Here is an 18827-nt window from a genome sequence, read left to right on the forward strand (position 1 = left end):
AATATTTCCTGAATGAGAGGTCAGTCCCACACCCTGTCTCAAACTGGCTGGTCATTGGAGAACCTCGTGAATTTGTGTTTCAACGTTGAGTCAGATTGCACTCCATGCAAGGCGAGTGAATACGTCGCAGCCTGTTCCACAGTAAAATGACTGGCAGCTTTACTCTTTATTCTTACTCTTCCTCCAGTGCCACCCGGGTGACTGTCCTCCTCTTGCTGAGGTCATGCGACCTGCTCTGCATTGGAACAGAGGGAGGGGGCGTGTACTTCCTGGAGTTGCCCCGCCTATCACTGAAGGACACCCAGACGCTGCTCCAGGATCAAGTCATGCACAGGTGAGAATGTCACATTTGGACTCCACATAGAGCACGTATCAACAAATTAAAAAGCAGCTGAAAGATATGTTTGTGAAGGGGATCAGTGCATTTAAAATAATATTCCAGCTCTTCTTTATATTGTATTTATACATATAATGAGCAGCTTCCCATGTTGAGCCTGTGTAGTCTCTCCTTTCTCACTCTTCATTCTCACCTCTCCATCCCCGTCACAGTATGTGTTCCTTTAAACACTAAACACACCAGTTTCCTCCGCTCTCAGCTCCAGCTGAGCAGGTCGGACACACACATGCACACAGAAACAAATATCCATGTTGACCTGAGCAGCAGCAGGCAGGTCAGGGTCATGCAGTTCAGGGATCATGAGAACGGTCAGATGTCCTGAATGAACACTGCTTGAGGAAAAAGCAACAGACTTCATGAACTGTTAAACTGAATTGTACTGAATAATACAGGTTTTGGGATATGGTGTGAGAGCGGAGCGCTGAGTCAGATAAAGATAATGGTTTCTTTAGTTCAAGTTAGCGCAGCTGAGATGTAGAGGCATCTGTTTTGGGACATTGTTGCATTGGATATGTGCTGTAAATCTTGCATAGGAATTTGAGCAGATGTTTTTTTAGGAACAGGAGTTTGGGGAAAAAAGGGTGGATAAAATGAAATACAGTGAAGGACAATAAAATAGCTGCAGTATGCAGTAAAAATAAGTGAAGTTAAGCTCAAAAAGCTGCAAACTTCATGACTGCTTTCCGGCTTTTCCTCGACAACTCCCTTGCAAAAATGTTGACTGTGGGACTTATTTCAAAAAACCTGAAAATGTTTTGGGTCTTTCACATGAGACATTTGCATTTTTGTGTTTTCATCTGTGCTGTTCAGACTAGTTTGAAGTGGGTGTGGCTCAGGTGGACAAAGGCGATGTCGCACACATGTCTGCACCAATGAGGATTTGATTTAAAATGTGATGATCATTGTGGGGCTGTTCAGTCCACACCCACACAGTCTGAAACAGATTAACTGAGTTTTACATACTTGATAGATGTGACTTGTGTTTTTTTTACCTTTCACATTAACTTTGAATATTGCTTTTTTAGACATTACCATCAAATGTAATAAAAGGTTTGAAATCTAGTTTTCAGGGGCTTTGAACCCAACATTCAAGGCTACCTGGTAGTCAAGGTAATCTGAGTTAGAGGTTATTCAGGGGTCCAGAATGATGGACCCAAACCCTGTTGGACCGGGGAAAGTCTCTCAGAGATCTGACTGGACCTAAACATTTTTTCAAATATAATTACTAGACCTGGTGGCATGATGGTACAATGGTTAGCATTGCCGCCTCACAGCAAGAGGCATGTTCTCCCCTTATCAGCGTGGGTTTTCTGCGGGTGCTCCGGCTTCCTCCCACAGTACAAAGACATACAGATTAATTGGTGACTCTAAATTGTCCATACTTTAGTTTTTATTGTCTCTTTAAAGACATATGAACTACAACATCTAAATCCTTACTTGGAGAAAAAAAAGGGTCACAGAGCGTAGTTCCTGTGGGCTCCAGCAACACTAAACCCCTGAGCTTGCCTGAGAAGGACTAAATGCACAAACCTGCTATTTTTAAATATCCCATGGAGAGAGACTCTCACTGTAGCCTGTTTTACTTTGTTCTGAAAATGTCAGCGTGCAGCCTCGTTCTGTGGACGATAAACAAGGTGTAGACTTCCATCTGTGTCACCGGTAATAAGGAAATACAGTGAGTGCTGGACGGAGCAGTGAGTGACAACAACCCCGCCCACATTTAAGAGCACAGTTTGCAGTGGAAACGCTAGGGTCTAGATACCATGTCTGAAGGGTTACTTTTGGTCCAAAGGTACCATACTGAAAGTGTTTGGTATAAATGGGGCCTTAGATGGTTCATACAAATATAAATGTTGAACCTTTTGTCAGTATGGACATGGACAATCGTTTGTTAACTTGACAGAAACCATGAGCACCAAAGTACAGTTCAGATTTACTGGTGGCATGGTAAACTCTCCCTTACTCATGGTAAGGGAGACAAAAAAAGTGGTGACTCCCTGCTTTTGAAGTGGTTATTAAATCTGGATACGTGTCAGTGCCACGATTATTTATATTCCCTTAGTTTGCAAGGTCCACTGATCAAGAGAATTAAAAGGATTTTTTATGAAATTTATTGAAGTTGTGAATATGGTCAGGCTGCCTATCTAACTTTCCTTCACCTCCGTAACGCAGGTGCTGCTGCTCAACAGTTTTTGATCCTATGTCAGCCTCACCATCGTGCAGGTTACACACACAGGGCTTATGCATTTCTCTCTTGATCAGGATCCAGCTGGGTAGTGATAAACAGACTTGACACCCGATTGACCGTAATAAAAATGTGGATCCGAACTCGTACAAGTCAGGGTCCAGCCTCAGGTCCTAGGGTCTGGGTAGACCTGAAAAGACCTCTAATTTAAGTCAATTAGTATCCGTTTTGAATGGAATGCACTATAATGGCTGTGTAAATTGCTGGTTCACCATCTGTAAACACTGCAAACTTACATAATGTGGCAAAGGGGAATTGCCCTCAATTTATAATTGGCCAAAACGCTGAGACACTGCATGAACAAAGAGGAGATGTGTATAATTATGTGGCACTATATGATGTTTCTGTTATTTTGTCCAGCCGCTGCACATTCATCAGAGTAGTTTCTTTATTTTTTCGTGCTGCCTCTTTTCTCGCTGCATTCCTGTGTTGATACACTGGCAGCTCATCACAGCACTACTGTTGTGTTCCCTCTCCATTCTGCTGTGTGACGGTCTGACTGGTTGGCCTAACCCCTCATTAACCAGGCTTGTTTAGGGAAGTGGGCAGAACTGAGGCCTAACGAGGGCCCTGATAAGGCCCGTGTGTGTGTGTGTGTGTGTGTGTGTGTGATTTGTATGGTATGTTTAAAGGAGGGGAGGTTTTAGACAGGGAGGCTTTGTACCGGCTGCCAAAACACGGTGTTCCGGTTGGGGAAGTGTTTCAGCTGAATCTCCAACGTGCACGTGCGCACACACACACACACACATTTGAATCCATACACACACACACACTCATAGAGGCTCATCACCGGGACTCAGTAGCAGGATGCTGGATTCCCTAAAAATACTCGAACGGAGAGACGGAGACAATGGAATGCTTTGTTGGGAATGTTTCTGCCTCTGTGCTTCCGGAGAGGATCTTCCTCAGTGGACGCCAGCAAAGCAGTCAGAAGTCTGTATGCGTGTGTGTGTGAGTGTGTGTATGTGTGTGTGTGTGTTTGTGAGCGTGTTTCACGCAGGCCCGACTGTCTCCTCTCCAATGGTTCTGCCTCATCCGCAGCAGAAAGCTGCATCGCGTCTTGTCCGTCCCACTTTGTTTGTTTCTTTTTCATTTCCTCCGTCTCTCCGATGCTTCCTCTCCTGTCTTCCTCTGTCTTCTCCCCCTCTTCTCCCCGTCCATTGCTGAGGGAATCCTCTGACATCTCGAGGGTGTGTCCTGCTCTACATTCCTCCGCTGCCTCAGAGGAATGTCTAGTTCACAAACTCCAACAGCTCCAGCTTGTTGTTGATTTGTTGTTGTTGTTGTTGGAGGAGCAGCCTCTGGTAGTATAAAAGTTTGTACAGCTGGTTTGAGCTCGGTGTTGATTAGATTATACATAAATTTAAACACGTAGAGTTTTGCTTTGGGTTGTTTTGGTGCAAAAGAAAAGAGGCCTGTGGAGTATATACAGTCCCTGTGTTCTGCTTTCCAGCTGGGTTATCAGTAAGCACAGATTTTTCCTCCCCTCATTGGATCATCTTTTATATTTTGTGAAGCTGTGTTGAGGATTGATGGTAAAAGACTGGCGGAAAATGTCACGCCAAACTCCCTTTGAGAAATATGACATATGAACACTTCCTTGAATGTCTGCAAAAACAAGGAACTCTAGAAACAGAAGATCAAATGCTTCATATGTTGACAGTGTTCTTGTCAATTTGACATCAATATAATCAATAAAGGTAAACAGTGCACAATTTACATATTTAATTTTGTCACCTCAGCACGCTACCAGCCTCTGATGGTTAGCTGCGTTTTTTTTAGCAAGACAAGACGCTGGGAATGAGAGAAGAACCTTCAAAAATTAAATAAAATAAAATTATTCGACGTGTATCTGATTAAACACTGTGACTCTTGTTCATGCCCCACCTCCACCAGTTTCTCCTCCTTTTCCACGGTTCAAGAGAACCAAGACTTGTTCACGTTCTTGTGCCTCAGAGTCCCCTACATGTTTACTGTCTACCTAGTCTGAGTGGGCGGAAGATCTCTGCATAGATCAGCCTCTCATTGGGCGGAACGAGCCACCCGCTGAAGTCCCGCCCTACAACCTCCGGTTGTGTAGCAGTTTTCAACCGTTTTCAACACGTCCTTTACTAACTTTTGCGGTGTTTGATCTTGCGGGGATGTAGCCATTTTTCTGCCATGGTTCGCGTCTTGTAGGCGATATTTTTGTGGGCGTGTTACACCAAAACCTGTTTCCCCCCGGCAATATTTTTGCAAGCGCACCGTTGCTGTGGCACCGCCCAGAACGATTGTGATTGGTTGAAAGAAATACAAGCAGCCGGGGCGTTTTTTCCTCCAATCTTAAAGTGAGAGTCGGCCCAGCCAGACCTTTCTTGAGAAAGGTCTGGTGAGCGAGACTACTGTCTACCCTGTTTGCTGCTTTGGTGCTAGGGAGAGCACAGCTATTGGTTATTGATAGTGTTCATGTCATTGAACTTCAGTATTCGCATGAGCCACGACTAAAAACTACATCAAATTAAACGTTTCATTTTGTCAGAACTTCAAAACAAGAAAAAGACTGATTTAACACAGCTCGGACTAACTAACACCTGTGTGCTCACAAACTGATGTGAAATTCTGAAAATCTGAGACGATTGCATTAGGGTCAGTGTTGTCGGACCCTGGTCTAAGCCGGCCCGATGCTACATTATGATTGGCCAGTCTGTGTCCGGGGGCAGGACTTAGCAAAGGATCAATTATGGACATTAAACATACTTATAAAATGTATTTAACAAAATTGTCTAAGGTAGGGTAAGTATGGCATTCTTTCACCTTGTTTTGACCTGTAGACATTTTAATTTACGGCATGTTGGTTTACAAATTAACTACACGTGTTAGATGATGGGTGATGTTTTGTTTCCCCAGCCTGCCAGATGATTACAGATGTGGGAAGTCCTTGGGGCCGGTGGAGTCTCTTCAGGAACATCCTCAGCAGTCGGGGAAGATTCTGATTGGCTACAGCCGGGGCCTGGTGGTCCTCTGGGATCTGAGCACCCGTCATGACGAGCAGCTCTTCCTGGGCAAACAGGTACCTGGTTAACAGAGCAAAACTTAGTGCACGTGGGTGTTGCCTTTTTACTGACAGTGTTCTACGATTAATCTTTCATGTGGGTACAATGAGGAACTTTTAAGATTTGTTTTACGGTGTGTTACTTTTTTTTTATTGTCACTGTTCTGGACATGTTGGTGTTTACTGTAACAAGCCAATGAGGCGTTACAGAGGAATAACAGTAGTTAAAAACTGCAATAGCAGCTCCTTTAGTTTCATTATTATTCTATAAGGTGTAATTCTTTTGCTATGCAACTCTGTCTGATGCGTATACTGTGTGTGAACCTCCTGCAGCAGCTGGAGAGCCTGGTGTGGGAACGCACTGGAAACTTATTTGTCAGTTCTCATAACGACGGGGGCTACGCCGTGTGGGCTGTTACTAATGGCAACACCAACAACCACCAACCAGTGTCGTCTACCATCCCATATGGTGAGAAATGCGTACATTCCACACACACACACTCACATTGGCAGACAGACATTAGACGGGAAATACCAATTTGTGTTTCCCAGCCTGTGTCTGTTTGAAGCCTCTTTAACCACAGTGTCACTAGGTCGTGTGAAGGTGTCTGTCTCGTCAAAAAGACCAGTGATCTGTGACTGACACTGACTTAACGAACCATGTCTGCTGACGTATCGTGACTCATAGTGACACGTTATTATGCTGAGAATTATGGTCAGGGTCCCTGTAAGACGGACGCTTCTGCTTTTCCGCACACAAATCTTATTTTTCTATCTTTTGTTGTCTCTGTGACTAAAAAAGGCTTCCTTGGGTTTTTAATAGTTTCAGTCCAGCCAATGTCTGTGTAATAATTTTAACTTTACTGTTCATGACTGTCTGCCACAGGTCCATTTCCCTGTAAGGCCATCAACAAGATCCTGTGGAGAACAACACAGACAGGGTGAGTGTGTGACGTATTTTGTGATGTATGTTTCCTGTTTGATTCCTGCAGCCAGACTAGACATTTTAGGTCACAGCACCAGTATATCTTCACTCCTGTCTGTTGTTGTCATTCTTCATAATAGGGCAGTGTTTTGCAAAGAATCAGGCAATATGATGCGTATCACAAAACTAGGGGTGCCAGATATGTTGTGATACTGTAAGTAAGGCGATATATTGCAACTTTTTACAATCTAAATTTAGGAAAACTTTCAAAATATAAAGAACACACCACCTTATGCATAAAAATTTTAGTTTTTCATGAGAGTTAACACGAGTTAAAACATGTGAGTGTGTGTCAAGTTTGTTAAGTGATGAATTTACATCACATTGCTGTAATTCAGACTTTAAAATGAGGGGAAAACATTTACGCCATATCATGATACAACGGTATTCAAAATGTAAGACAAAATATAGTGTCATATCTCGACAACCATATACATATCTTCATGTTGCCCAGCCCTACATCATAGCACTACTTTTCCTGCAATGTGAGTAAATGAATTTATATAGATACAGAATCACAGAACATAATATTGCAGTACTTAAGTTTATCAATATTTTCTTACACCCCTAATATGTAAGATTCATTTTTGTTTTCTTTTTCATTTGTTTTTTTCTTACACATTTTTATTACACTTTAAATACATTTTCATCTGTATTTTATTTCCCCATAAATACAAAATGTGTTGTCTCCTTCCCCAAGAAGACAATCTGCTATAGTTTACCGCAAGAAGGATACTAACAAAAAGTCATAAAAAGTGAACAGAAAATTAGCTCATAATCAACAGCTGAAACATGTTTTTTCACTGTTCCTCCAAGTAGTTAATAAAAGAAAAGAAAAACAGTTTTTGTATTGCCAGTGGTATTTCTGTTTTCCAAATTATATGCATGCTCGGTTGATATTGTTCTAGATGAATAAAAATACTTTTCTTTGTGCCTCCAGTTCTCCAGTATTGTTGTACAGTGGAGGGATGCCCAGAGCCAGCTATGGTGACCGCCACTGTCTGACCATTCAACAAGACAAAGACCACATCACACTTGACTTCACATCCCGAGTCATCGACTTCTTCACTGTCCACAGCGTAGAGCAAGAGAAAGGTCAGGAGCTGGCCTACATTTATGATGTGTATCTATGTATACAGAGTTTTAGGCTAACGCTATCATGTTGTGTAATACAGTCTAAATGTTTCAGGAGCATCAGCACTTCATAATCTGTCTCCTTCTAACAGAGTTTGATGAGCCGTCTGCGCTGGTTGTGTTACTGGAGGAGGAGCTGGTTGTCATTGACCTCCAGACCCCCGGGTGGCCCACTCTGCCCACTCCTTACCTGGCTCCTCTCCACTCCTCAGCTATCACCTGCTCTTTCCACGTCGCCAGCGTCCCTCCCAAACTCTGGGAGAGGCTGGTCAACGCCGGCAAAGCACAGCAGGGCCGGCAACAAGCACACGGGGTGAGAAACACACTGTGGTCTGCGGTCACATGTACTGACACTTTTACTCTTAAAATATGTTGTTAATACTTACAAATAAAGCTAATGTTTTGTAGCTATATCTTCAGTTCACTCCCATATTACAGAGAAAGCTAATACTTTACTATTATTTGTGATTATTTGGTTGCTTGTTGACACATTTCTCGCAGTTTTCTTTTGGTCTGTTGTCTCTCAGACGATCTTTTGGCATCCTCTCCTTCAGGGCTTCAGTTTCTTTTTCATGTTTTCTAATTGATTTCTGCTCAGTCGCATGTAGCTGGCAGCAGCATCTTTTGATTCTGTGTTGGCAGGACGCTATAAACGAAGGGCTTATTGTGTAAATTGGTTTATTCATGGTAGAAGGGGTATTCAATTACAGGGAATCCAAGATGTATGTAAGCAGCTTAACCTGAGAACACCTTAAACAGAGCTTGGCCAATAGCCAGGCTGCTCATGCTTCAAATGGAGCCATCAGAGCTTGTCAGTGTACATACTTTGTACATACATACAAACCTGCATGCTCACAGACTCAGGTTACAGGGTTTGATTTGGATTTCTACCAACAGGCTGTCGAGTGTCATCAAGGATCAGCTGCTGCCTCTGTTCAGGACAGGGGAGCAAGTACAGTGAAATTACAGAGGTTTAGATTAAGGATATTGAAGTTAAATTGATGGCATCACTTACGGTATAGACTCACAAGTCAGTCTTTAGACGTTTTGCTTAACTAAAGACTGATGTCTTTCTCCCTGATTTTCTGTTTAGATGGGCGGATACAATTTCAGAGTTTTAAAAAAAAAAAAAAACCTACGTTGCAGAACCAATAGTAAATCCGCAGGGCGGTCCTTCGGTGGCTCACTGAACTCTTGTGCTTGTAAATATAGTCCGACTGCGTTAAAAGTTTTAAACAAAGTCACTGTAAGTCCTTCATTTCCACAATCTTGTGGACTGAGCACACGTTTGATAAAACGGAGTTAAATCTCTTGGCATCCATTTTCAAGCTCTCTGTGTGTTTGTGTCCTTGCGGACGAGAAAAGGGGGAGCACACATTTCCAGGAGGGCGTGTCCTTTTCAAAAATGCAAGAGGCGATGCTTTGTTGCCGGCTGTTTTCTCCGGTGTGTTAAACACACTTTAGAAAGGAGTGTCCCCAGACTATCAGAAGGCGGAGATCTCTGATTGTCTGATGGCGAGACTACTTACAGTATGACTTAGGGATGGGAATCGAGAGCTGATTCCAGGTGAGAGATGGTTCCAAACGGTTTGATCTATCTCAATCGTATGCCTCCGAGTTTCTTTTATAGATACCAGTATGATTTTCTAACAGTTGAGTATTGCAAAACAGTGACATCAAACTCATGCTGCTGGAAAGTTGCAACAAGAAGGAGTCATAGTAAAGAGGAAAAACACAGCGTTCCCAGAGGTCCTTAAAATCCTTGAAAGTTTGTGAATTTGAAGCAAAATAAATCCTAAAAGTTTTTTTTAAAATACACATCACTGCGTACATTTGCTTCTCTGTGGTATTTTTAAAAACATGCACCTGTATGCGTTAGAGATGGGAATCACCAGAGGATCCACGATACGATATTATCACCACACTTGAGTCAAGATACAATATTATTGAGATTTAAACTATGCTGAGTATAGGGCTAAAATATATTGCGACGTATTGTGATTTATTATCTTTTTTCATCTGTAAATTATGTCCCCAAAGGAAAACTTTGCCAACATCTGTTTCATCTAATAAGATAAGGAGGAAAGTTTTTAGTCTGGAAGTTTAATTTGTATTTGTAATATTAATAATTTATGTAGTAAAGGTTGCGATACGATATTGCAACACAAAAACATCACAGTACAGTGCTTGAATTTACATATTTTGTAAAGGAATAGAAATTAAATAGGCTTCACACTGGTTAGTCTGCACGTCCCTCCCACAGTTGGGTCACTGCTTGACACGCCACCTGCTTTGAGATATGGTGGCAGTCATGTGCATGCATTGGTATTTGAAGTTGAGTGTTGCAGGTTAAACAGCACCAAGACGCAAATCATTTGAGCAAATCAAACTATGTCAGGTTGGGTCCTTGAATGTGGGCCCAGAAAGTCCTTAAAAACCTTGTATTTGATCTCATTCAAAAGCACACGCCCCGTGCACAGCGTTGTCAGTTCTTGGTCCCAACTTGGAGCAGGTGATGGCAGGAAACATCACATTGATAGTCAATAAGCTGCTTCTGACTGGATTCAGTGCAGCTGCAGCCTTGTCAAAAACACCCGTGCATTGTATGTTACAACTAACAAAACCATGGGCGAAACACGTTTGTAACATTTCAAATGAAGACTAATAATTGACTATTAACCTTGTATTTGATGTTTAAGATGGTGTGGGAACCCTGATTTCACAAAGATGAACATTATAATTTCACCAGTATGCTGAAACATCTTTCTACATAACATGGGCTTAAATTCCATGAATGCCGTGTACTTGACACTCTACACACGGATGTCACTGCTTCCCAACTGAGCAGCACGTCTGTATCTGAGGGTAAATGCCCTGTTATGATAACATTAGTGCCACGAAGGCAGGCTGCTGCATAATTTTTCTTTGACTAAGACAACTGACTGTTGCCACACACAAAAAATTGCTCAGGAGTCAATAAGGGAATCAATAAAGGAAGAGGTGCCAGCATTGGTATAAATAAACCCTTATCAGTTCCCATCCCTGGTACCAGTTCATCTGAGCTCAGAGGCTGGCAGCTAAACAGCTCTGAGGAAACCTACAGGAGTGTGACCACCAGCCTGCTGGGAGTGTTAACTTTAAGAGCAGGTGTAAGCAGTTAGAGGCTTTGCAAAGGCTTTGTAGCTCAGATCAGCTGTTTGATCAGTGGCAGATTACACACACACACACACACACGCACAGCTGGTATACTCGTTAATCATCCCTGTCTGTCCGTGTGTGTGAGGCCAAACCAAAGAGACTGGCACTGTAACAGAGTGAACCCAACAAAAGCTGATATCTGTGTGTTTCTGCATACACATCTCATCCACATGGGAGTGCCTCAGTGTCAGGGCTGGGACATTTTGAGCTGATGTCATGATAAAAAGGAAAGGGTCAGGGAATATGTCTTAAATGGTTCAATGTGTTACATTTTTCTCTTGCATCTCCTCAGTGTGACGGAGTTCTAACTTTCCTCCGATCTTTGTCTGTTTGTGCAGAGTTGGCCCATCTGTGGAGGGAAAAACCTGGCTCCTCCACCCAAACAACAAGAGCTGCTATTGACAGGGTACGCACACGCATGCACATACACAAACACAGTCATATATCAACAGTTACAGGCTGCCTCCACACAGCTGGTGGATCCAGGTTTCATTTTTCTTTCATGACACAAATCTGGTCCAAATCTGCTGCTTTCTAGTAAGTGTAAGTGACTAAAAGCTGCGTGGAGACATTTTTTTTTCTTCTCTGATGTGATCGACATGGATGTGCTGAATAAAACTGCATCTACATCTAACTTGTCCTGACAATGAAATTTGTCAGAATTGGAATTGCAACAAGGAAAACCTGAGGCAACTGGTGTAATATTGCCAACTGCAGATGTTTGGCAGAGCTAGTGTTAGCGTGGGGCACAATGGAGCAGAACAGCTGGATTGACTGGAATTCGGTAAAAAGCACAGTTTGCGAAATATCTTGAGAACTATTGGCTGGATCATCAACTCTTTGTTGACTCTTTCCATATGAAGTCTGAGGGTTTGAACGGGGTTCGGCAGGACGATCAGGGTGACAGTGACATTCACATAATATTGTAGATGAGCAAACTACAATAACAATGGATTGGAAATGTGCAACATTTTTTGCCGATACTGGATATCAAACAAGAGCCAGAAACCGTATCATATTAAGTTGCTGTGAGCTGTGAATTCACCTGTTAACTATAAACAGAAGGCAGAAGATAACAGTATCTCTGAGCCTGACCGGGCAAAGCCTCTCTGTCCCTGTGCAGCTGCTTTCATCTCACTCAGGGTGCTTTCAGACCTAGAGTCGTCCCCTTTGGTCTGAATCAGGGACTAATTTTGTCACAAAGTTGTATAATTGCCTCGAGTTGGTTCATGTTCTCACAGCAGCATTTACAAGCGGACCAGATCAAATGTGTTGTGTGAGAAAGCTGCTCTTGATTGGTCAGAATTTCCATGTGGGAAAAATCCAGGAAGTAAAGCAAACGTTGAAGAAGAGTACACTTGCAATATAAATGTGACATTTTCTAATGTCACAATGGAGGGACAACTACGCAGGTTGATTTTAGCGCTGCTCATCGTGGACTATATTGCTGTCATTGTTCATTTTAGTCAAACCATACAGTTTGAAAACGAGGCGCGGCTCCAACTAGAAAACGATGTTTTGATGCATTGGATGTGCTGAATGTGCATATTAAGGCAGTACAGGAGGAGGTGCACATTAATAATCCACCTCTTCAAGAAGGTCTCAATCTGGTTGTTTTGGTGCGCACCTGAGTGTGATTGCTGTGTTCACACCTGCCCAAATGAACCGCACTTAGGGGGCAAACAAACTTTGAGTTTGATTGAACTGAACCAAACAAGGCAGATGTGAAAGCACCCTCAGCACCCTCAGGTCCACAGCCCCCTGCACTGGAAAGCAGCTCGAAAGCAAGAAGTGCTCACTCTGCAGCTACATCTGGGGGCCTTAGAATTGATTAATTAATTTGCCCTTAAATACGTTTTTATCATGTGTTTTCTAGGCATGAAGACGGCACCGTGCGTTTCTGGGATGCGTCTGGTGTTGCTCTTACTCCGCTGTACAAACTCAGCACAGCCAATGTCTTCCACACCGACTGCGACCCTTGCGACGATCCTCAGGACCCTAACGACGACCCCGACATGCAGCAGGAGGAGGAATGGCCTCCCTTCAGGAAGGTGAGAACTGAGGAGACGAGCATGAGAAAATTGAAATGTAGTAAGAATAAAAGAGCTGAAATCTTTGCTGTAAAGATCCGACACAGGGTCTTACTTTACAGGCTGTGAGAATGAAAACAGTCTGTGTATTACACACACACACACACACAGTCGCCCTGTGACACAACATCTGTGGCTACATCTGTGGCCTAATTCTCTCATCTGATTGTTTTCATGTGTTGGGTGTTCAGACAGGACCCACCCCATTGTTCCTGTTATTAAAACTTGACGGTGAAGGAGCCGCAGTCTGATTCTGTTTTAATGGCCTGTTTCTTTGTTCAGCATGACATTTAAATGAACTGATTCAGCATCAGGAGGAAGAAGCGCAGCGAATTTGACTGAGTAGCGCGGCTTTGGAAGATGCTGACAGGAAATGGAGATGGGTCATGAAGGAAAACACTCGATGAATATTTAAATCGACTGGATCCACAGTTGGAAATGTTTCTCAGTGTTTGGGCAGATAACCAAGATAACCATATATTATCTTGGATCTCGTCTGTAGATGGAGGGATTACAGTGAAGGGAAGAGACATGAGTGTGGCTTTTTTGTTTTTGTTCCTTCACTAGGAAGAGTTCAGTAGGTAGCTGTCCCTGGAAGATTGTCATCATGTGTTAAAGGGAGAGTTCACCCCACAGTCACAACAACATATTTTTCCACTTACCTGTAGTGCTGTTTATCAGTCTAGATTGTTTTGGTGTGAGTTGTAAAGTGTTGGAGATAGCAGACCTTGTTGTAAGCAGTTTCATGTAGGAACTTTCTTTTTCAACTGAACTACACCCACCAACTGTATCACCATGCAGAAGAAAGTAGACATTGACTGCTAGCTCACCTAGCACCACTGAGCTAGCTAAAGCCCCGTTTCCTGTGGGCTACAGCAACACTAAACCCCTGAGCTTGCCTGAGAAGGACTAAATGCACACACATGCTATTTTTAAATATCCCATGGAGAGAGACTCTCATTGCAGCCTGTTTTACTTTGTTCTGAAAATGTCAGCGTGCAGCCTCGTTCTGTGGACGATAAACAAAGTTGCAGACTGATAAAAGAGGAAATACAGTGAGTGCTGGACGGAGCAGTGAGTGACAACAACCCCGCCCGCATTTAAGAGCACTGTTTGCAGTGGAAACGCTAGGGTCTAGGTACCATGTCTGAAGGGTTACTTTTGGTTCCAAAGGTACCATACTGAAAGTGTTTGGTGGAAACGAGGCTTAATGTTACAGCTCAGCCGAAGAGGACGCCATTGATGTTTACATCTCAGACTGCATGAGCAGGAGTCTCTCGTCCATGACTAGATTCACATTTCCTTCTGCGTGGTGATACAGTTGGCAGGTGTACTTTGGTCAGAAGAAAATACTTCCTACATTAAACTGCTCGCAACAACGTCTGTTGATTATCTTGAGTAACTGGGTCATGATTTCTGGAAAGATACGTTGCTGTTGCCTGTTGAGTTTAAGTTAAGACAGGCGTCTCTACAGACGATAGCTCCGACGCTCGGCACCTCACCAAACAGTCTAGACTGATAAACAGCACCACGGGTCGGAGGGAAAGTATGTATATTTGGGTTAACTATCCCTTTAAGAAATTAGTAGCAGAAATGGGTTAGAAAGAACGAAAACTGATTTTTAGTGATGCTTTTAACAGTGACAAATAGATTTAATTAGTCTTTGGCCTCTTTTCTTCCCACTCACTCTTTCGCTCCCCCCACCTTTTCTCATGTATCCTGTGGTAACGGCGCTGCATGTTCAGGAATGTGGCCCTCATATGGGATGAGGAGCCTTTCCTTTTTTTCCTCCTCCTGTGTAATGAAAACCAGACCCATCAGCCCACTCTTTATGTGCATGTGTGCATGTGTGTGTGTGTGTGTTAGTGACCAACTTCTCCTACTCTTTGTTTTGCCAAGACACAACTCCCATGTGAGAGGGGATTCTATTGGAATTCCTACTGTGTGTGAGAGACAGATTAATGCACATGTTTTGCTGAGTGTGTATGAGGGGGGATTGTCCTGGCATTTGGCAGAGATTAAGAGTAGAGAGGCTGCCGTAGAGGACGGAGGGCATTTTGATATTGGTGTGTCTGAGCTGAATTTGTTTGCTGTCGGTTCAGATCAAAGATTTGGAATGAGACAAAAGTGTTTCGGAAAGTTTCAAGAGAAAAGGTGAACGTGTGGAGCGAAACAGAAAGCAGTAGCTCCAAATAAAACCTATGTCGGGTGTTCTTTGCATTTATTTCGCCAATTTAAGCTTCTGTGTGTGTGTGTTTGTGTGTAGGTGGGCTGTTTTGATCCGTACAGTGACGACCCCAGACTGGGCATCCAGAAGATCAGTCTGTGCAAATACAGCAACAAGCTGGTGGTGGCTGGAACCGCTGGACAGGTAAATTTTACATACAGTACACACACGTGCAAAATGTGTTGGGCTCTGTCACACACACCATCTCGGGTTGTTTCAAGAACACACAATACTGTAAGGTTTTTTTTTTTTTAAGTTATTGTTCTAAAGAGTGTTTATATGTGGTTTAAAACCCAAAAATGATTCAAGGTTTTTAATATGTTTAAATAGAATTTGATATTTTAATTGAAGTAACTATTGAGATAATAAAATAATTTTTGCTGAGATGATTGTAATGTAAAAATCAGTCTGTATGGAATAGGGCTAAGAATTTTCCTAGTCGACCAATAGTCATCATTTAGGGCCATTAGTCGACTAGTCGCCTGCACGTTTATGATATTAATTTAATTATTAAATGATATATTTTGGGCGGGGCAACACAATGGTTTGAGTTGAAGGTGTGAGAAAGAATAGTATCAGTAACATTGTTAACACTGTGCTACATTACAGAGAAATACAAAAACCGTACTAATGAAGCTTCATTAATATAGGCCTATATTTTATCTCCAAGTGCACGTCACACACTGAGCGAGCCGCCTGTTAATGACGCTGTGGGCTAATGGGCATGTAGCTACTTCCATGTTTCAGATGATACGTCATGTTTGTAGTCGACCAATGAAGATGAGTTTACATATCACCTTGGGTTCGTCCTTCACCTTCTCAAAATGATCCCACACTTTGGATTTCCTGCCCGACATGTTATTAACTAGCCTGTGGAATAACTGCAGGTACCAGCCCTGGAAATTAACCTGACTCCTGTCTGACTGCTGAGCGTGGCCACTTCCTGTGTCTGTCCTTTCAAATTAGATTAGAGTTTCACTTTTTTTTGCTTGTTTTTTCTGTGACTAAGAGTCCACTGAAGTCTTGCTGACTAAGAACCTTTCTGCTCGACTTCGGTAGTATGGTGTAGTAAGCTGTGATTGATGAGACATGATATACCTGCAGTACAGTAGCCTCACATTTTGGCACAACATTAATAATGCAGGTTAACACAACACACAGTTTGCCAGTTGATAATAAAGACCGAACATATTACCATGTAATTTACTGTGTTCTCTACTAGCCCACAGTTAATACGCTAATGACTCGAATAATGAGGCTATTTGACTTGAGAGTTCATATGAGGTGAAGAGCCTCTTTTTTTTAAATCGCCTCGTGTTTTCTTTGGATGAGCTGAAGCTAGCTGATGAACTTGGCAGGCTGAGAGTTGCAGCTGCAGTCACACAAGTGCTCTTACACCTCATAGCTGCTCAGCTGTGATGGGAAAAGCTGTGCGAAGTGGAAGTATACTTTTCAACTACAAACTGCACTTGAGTTTTGATCACCATGATAAAAAGTGTTTGATTAAACATACACTCACCGGCCACTTTACCAGGTACACCTGTTCAACTGCTTGTTGATGCAAATAGCTACTCAATCATGTGGCAGCAGCTCAATACATTTAGGCATGTAGACATGGTCAAGACGACTTGCTGAAGTTCAAACTGAGCATCAGAATGAGGAAGAAAGGTGATTTAAGTGACTTTGAACGTGGCATGGTTGTTGGTGCCAGATGGGCTGGTCTGAGTATTCCAGAAACTGCAGCTCTTTGGGCACTTAGTACCAACTGAGCATGGTTTGCCTTTTCTCTCTCCAGGTGATCGTTCTGGGTTTGAGTGACGAGCGTTCAGACCACTTTGTGGACGTGTCTGTGGTCGATCTGCTGCAGGACAGGGAGGGCTTCACCTGGAAAGGCCACGACAGGCTGGAGCCACGACTCAAACCCGCCCCCTTCCCTCCGGGGTTTCAGCCTCTGGTGCTGGTGCAGTGCCTGCCGCCGGCCTCTGTTACAGCAGTGGCTCTACATGCCGAGTGGAACCTGATCTCCTTCGGGACGAGTCATGGATTTGGCCTGTTTGACTACCACAGACGAAATGCGGTGCTGGCCAGGTTAGCACACACTCACCCACACACAGCGCAGGTTGTTACATCTGTGTTTTTCTTTCCTTCTGTTCCAACTACATTACAGGCACATACACATTCTGTACAGCACACATGCTAACATTCAATGTGACGATGTTAATGCAGCCTGGAAACAATGTACATTGCGTTTCTTTTGGCCAGTGCCAGTAAAAAACAGGATAAAGCAAGCTGACAGATTCACCATAGTGAGATCCAAACTGCATCACCGTACTGTTCTTTATGTCCTCCAGATGTACCCTGCACCCTAATGACTCCTTGGCGATGGAAGGCCCCCTGTCCAGAGTCAAGTCCTTGAAAAAGTCCTTACGACAGAGCTTCAGACGCATCCGCAAGAGCAGAGTGTCTGGGAAGAAACGTGCCATCTCCACACCCACCAGCAAGGTAGAGGATTCCTTTTGGTATTAGTCTCCCAGAAGCAGGCGCAGCACGCAACGTGGGTTTGTTTTGCTATTCCCTTGTTTACAGAGTGGGTGTGCAGCAGGCAAACCCAGTGATGCTGTTGGTCCCCTGTCATTATCTACACTGAGACAGACACTCGAGCAAATATTTAAAAGACTGTCTTAAATGTTAACGCACGTTTGATATGGATTTCATATGTGTATATAATGTACTGTGGTTTTCAATATAAAACTTAGCACAGTTTAACATTACTGCGAGAATACTGATAACCATGATAACTTTTGTAGCTATAATCGAGTATGAAATTTTCATACCGTTCCATCTGTGATGCAGAGTAAGATTTAAGAACTAAGTTCGGCATTTTGTGACCGTGTCACGTGCAGGTCCAGGAGGCCAACGCTGCTCTGGCAGAGCAAGAAGACGTGACTCCGATACAGCGAAGGATTGAACCCCGGTCAGCAGACGACTCGCTGTCTGGAGTGGTCCGATGTCTCTGCTTTGCTGACACCTTTCTACGTGACGGTGTGTTTACATGCTCGTTGAGATTATGTCATTATGTACACTACTACATGAAGTTAACGTCAGGGAAACATTTAATCTTGGTTGCTGATATTGTGAGTTTCTTCCTGATTTTGGATCATATTCCTGCTGCAGCATGTCCGGTTGTGTTCAGAAGCTTTTATTGGTGACTTTTTCACAGTAGAAAGTGCCACTGTTCTCCATTACAGAATGCAATGACCGTGCAGAGACGCTAAGATGTCAAAGACCTGGAAATGCTGACCAATCAGAGCAGATGGAGCTTTTTTGGGAGGGGGGCTTAAAGAGACAGGCGTAAAAAAATTAGTGTTTTATTCAGAGGGGAATTCAGATTTTCCAGCAAAGACAGAATGAGGAAGTGTCTCTAAAACCTTGTAGACACCCAAAATATAAGTATGAACCTGAAAACAAGCATAGATCCCCTTTAAATAACTTGCCGGACTTCTCATTATTGTTTACTTCT

At 43.1% G+C, this 18827-nt stretch overlaps 1 protein-coding gene across 1 annotated transcript in view; it reads left to right on the forward strand.

Annotated features, from left to right (window-relative positions):
• llgl1 (LLGL scribble cell polarity complex component 1) overlaps positions 1-18827 on the forward strand; it is a 59124-nt gene that overhangs the window by 29496 nt on the left and 10801 nt on the right. The window contains exons 5-16 of the mRNA XM_033645127.2: positions 188-334; positions 5529-5691; positions 6007-6142; positions 6560-6614; positions 7599-7753; positions 7885-8105; positions 11329-11396; positions 12867-13041; positions 15347-15451; positions 17103-17395; positions 17659-17809; positions 18211-18349. Of these exons, the coding sequence (XP_033501018.2) occupies positions 188-334; positions 5529-5691; positions 6007-6142; positions 6560-6614; positions 7599-7753; positions 7885-8105; positions 11329-11396; positions 12867-13041; positions 15347-15451; positions 17103-17395; positions 17659-17809; positions 18211-18349 (1808 nt within the window). The remainder of the gene's footprint in view (positions 1-187; positions 335-5528; positions 5692-6006; positions 6143-6559; positions 6615-7598; positions 7754-7884; positions 8106-11328; positions 11397-12866; positions 13042-15346; positions 15452-17102; positions 17396-17658; positions 17810-18210; positions 18350-18827) is intronic.

Source organism: Epinephelus lanceolatus, chromosome 18, assembly GCF_041903045.1.
Source record: "Epinephelus lanceolatus isolate andai-2023 chromosome 18, ASM4190304v1, whole genome shotgun sequence".
Lineage (NCBI taxonomy): Eukaryota > Metazoa > Chordata > Actinopteri > Perciformes > Serranidae > Epinephelus > Epinephelus lanceolatus.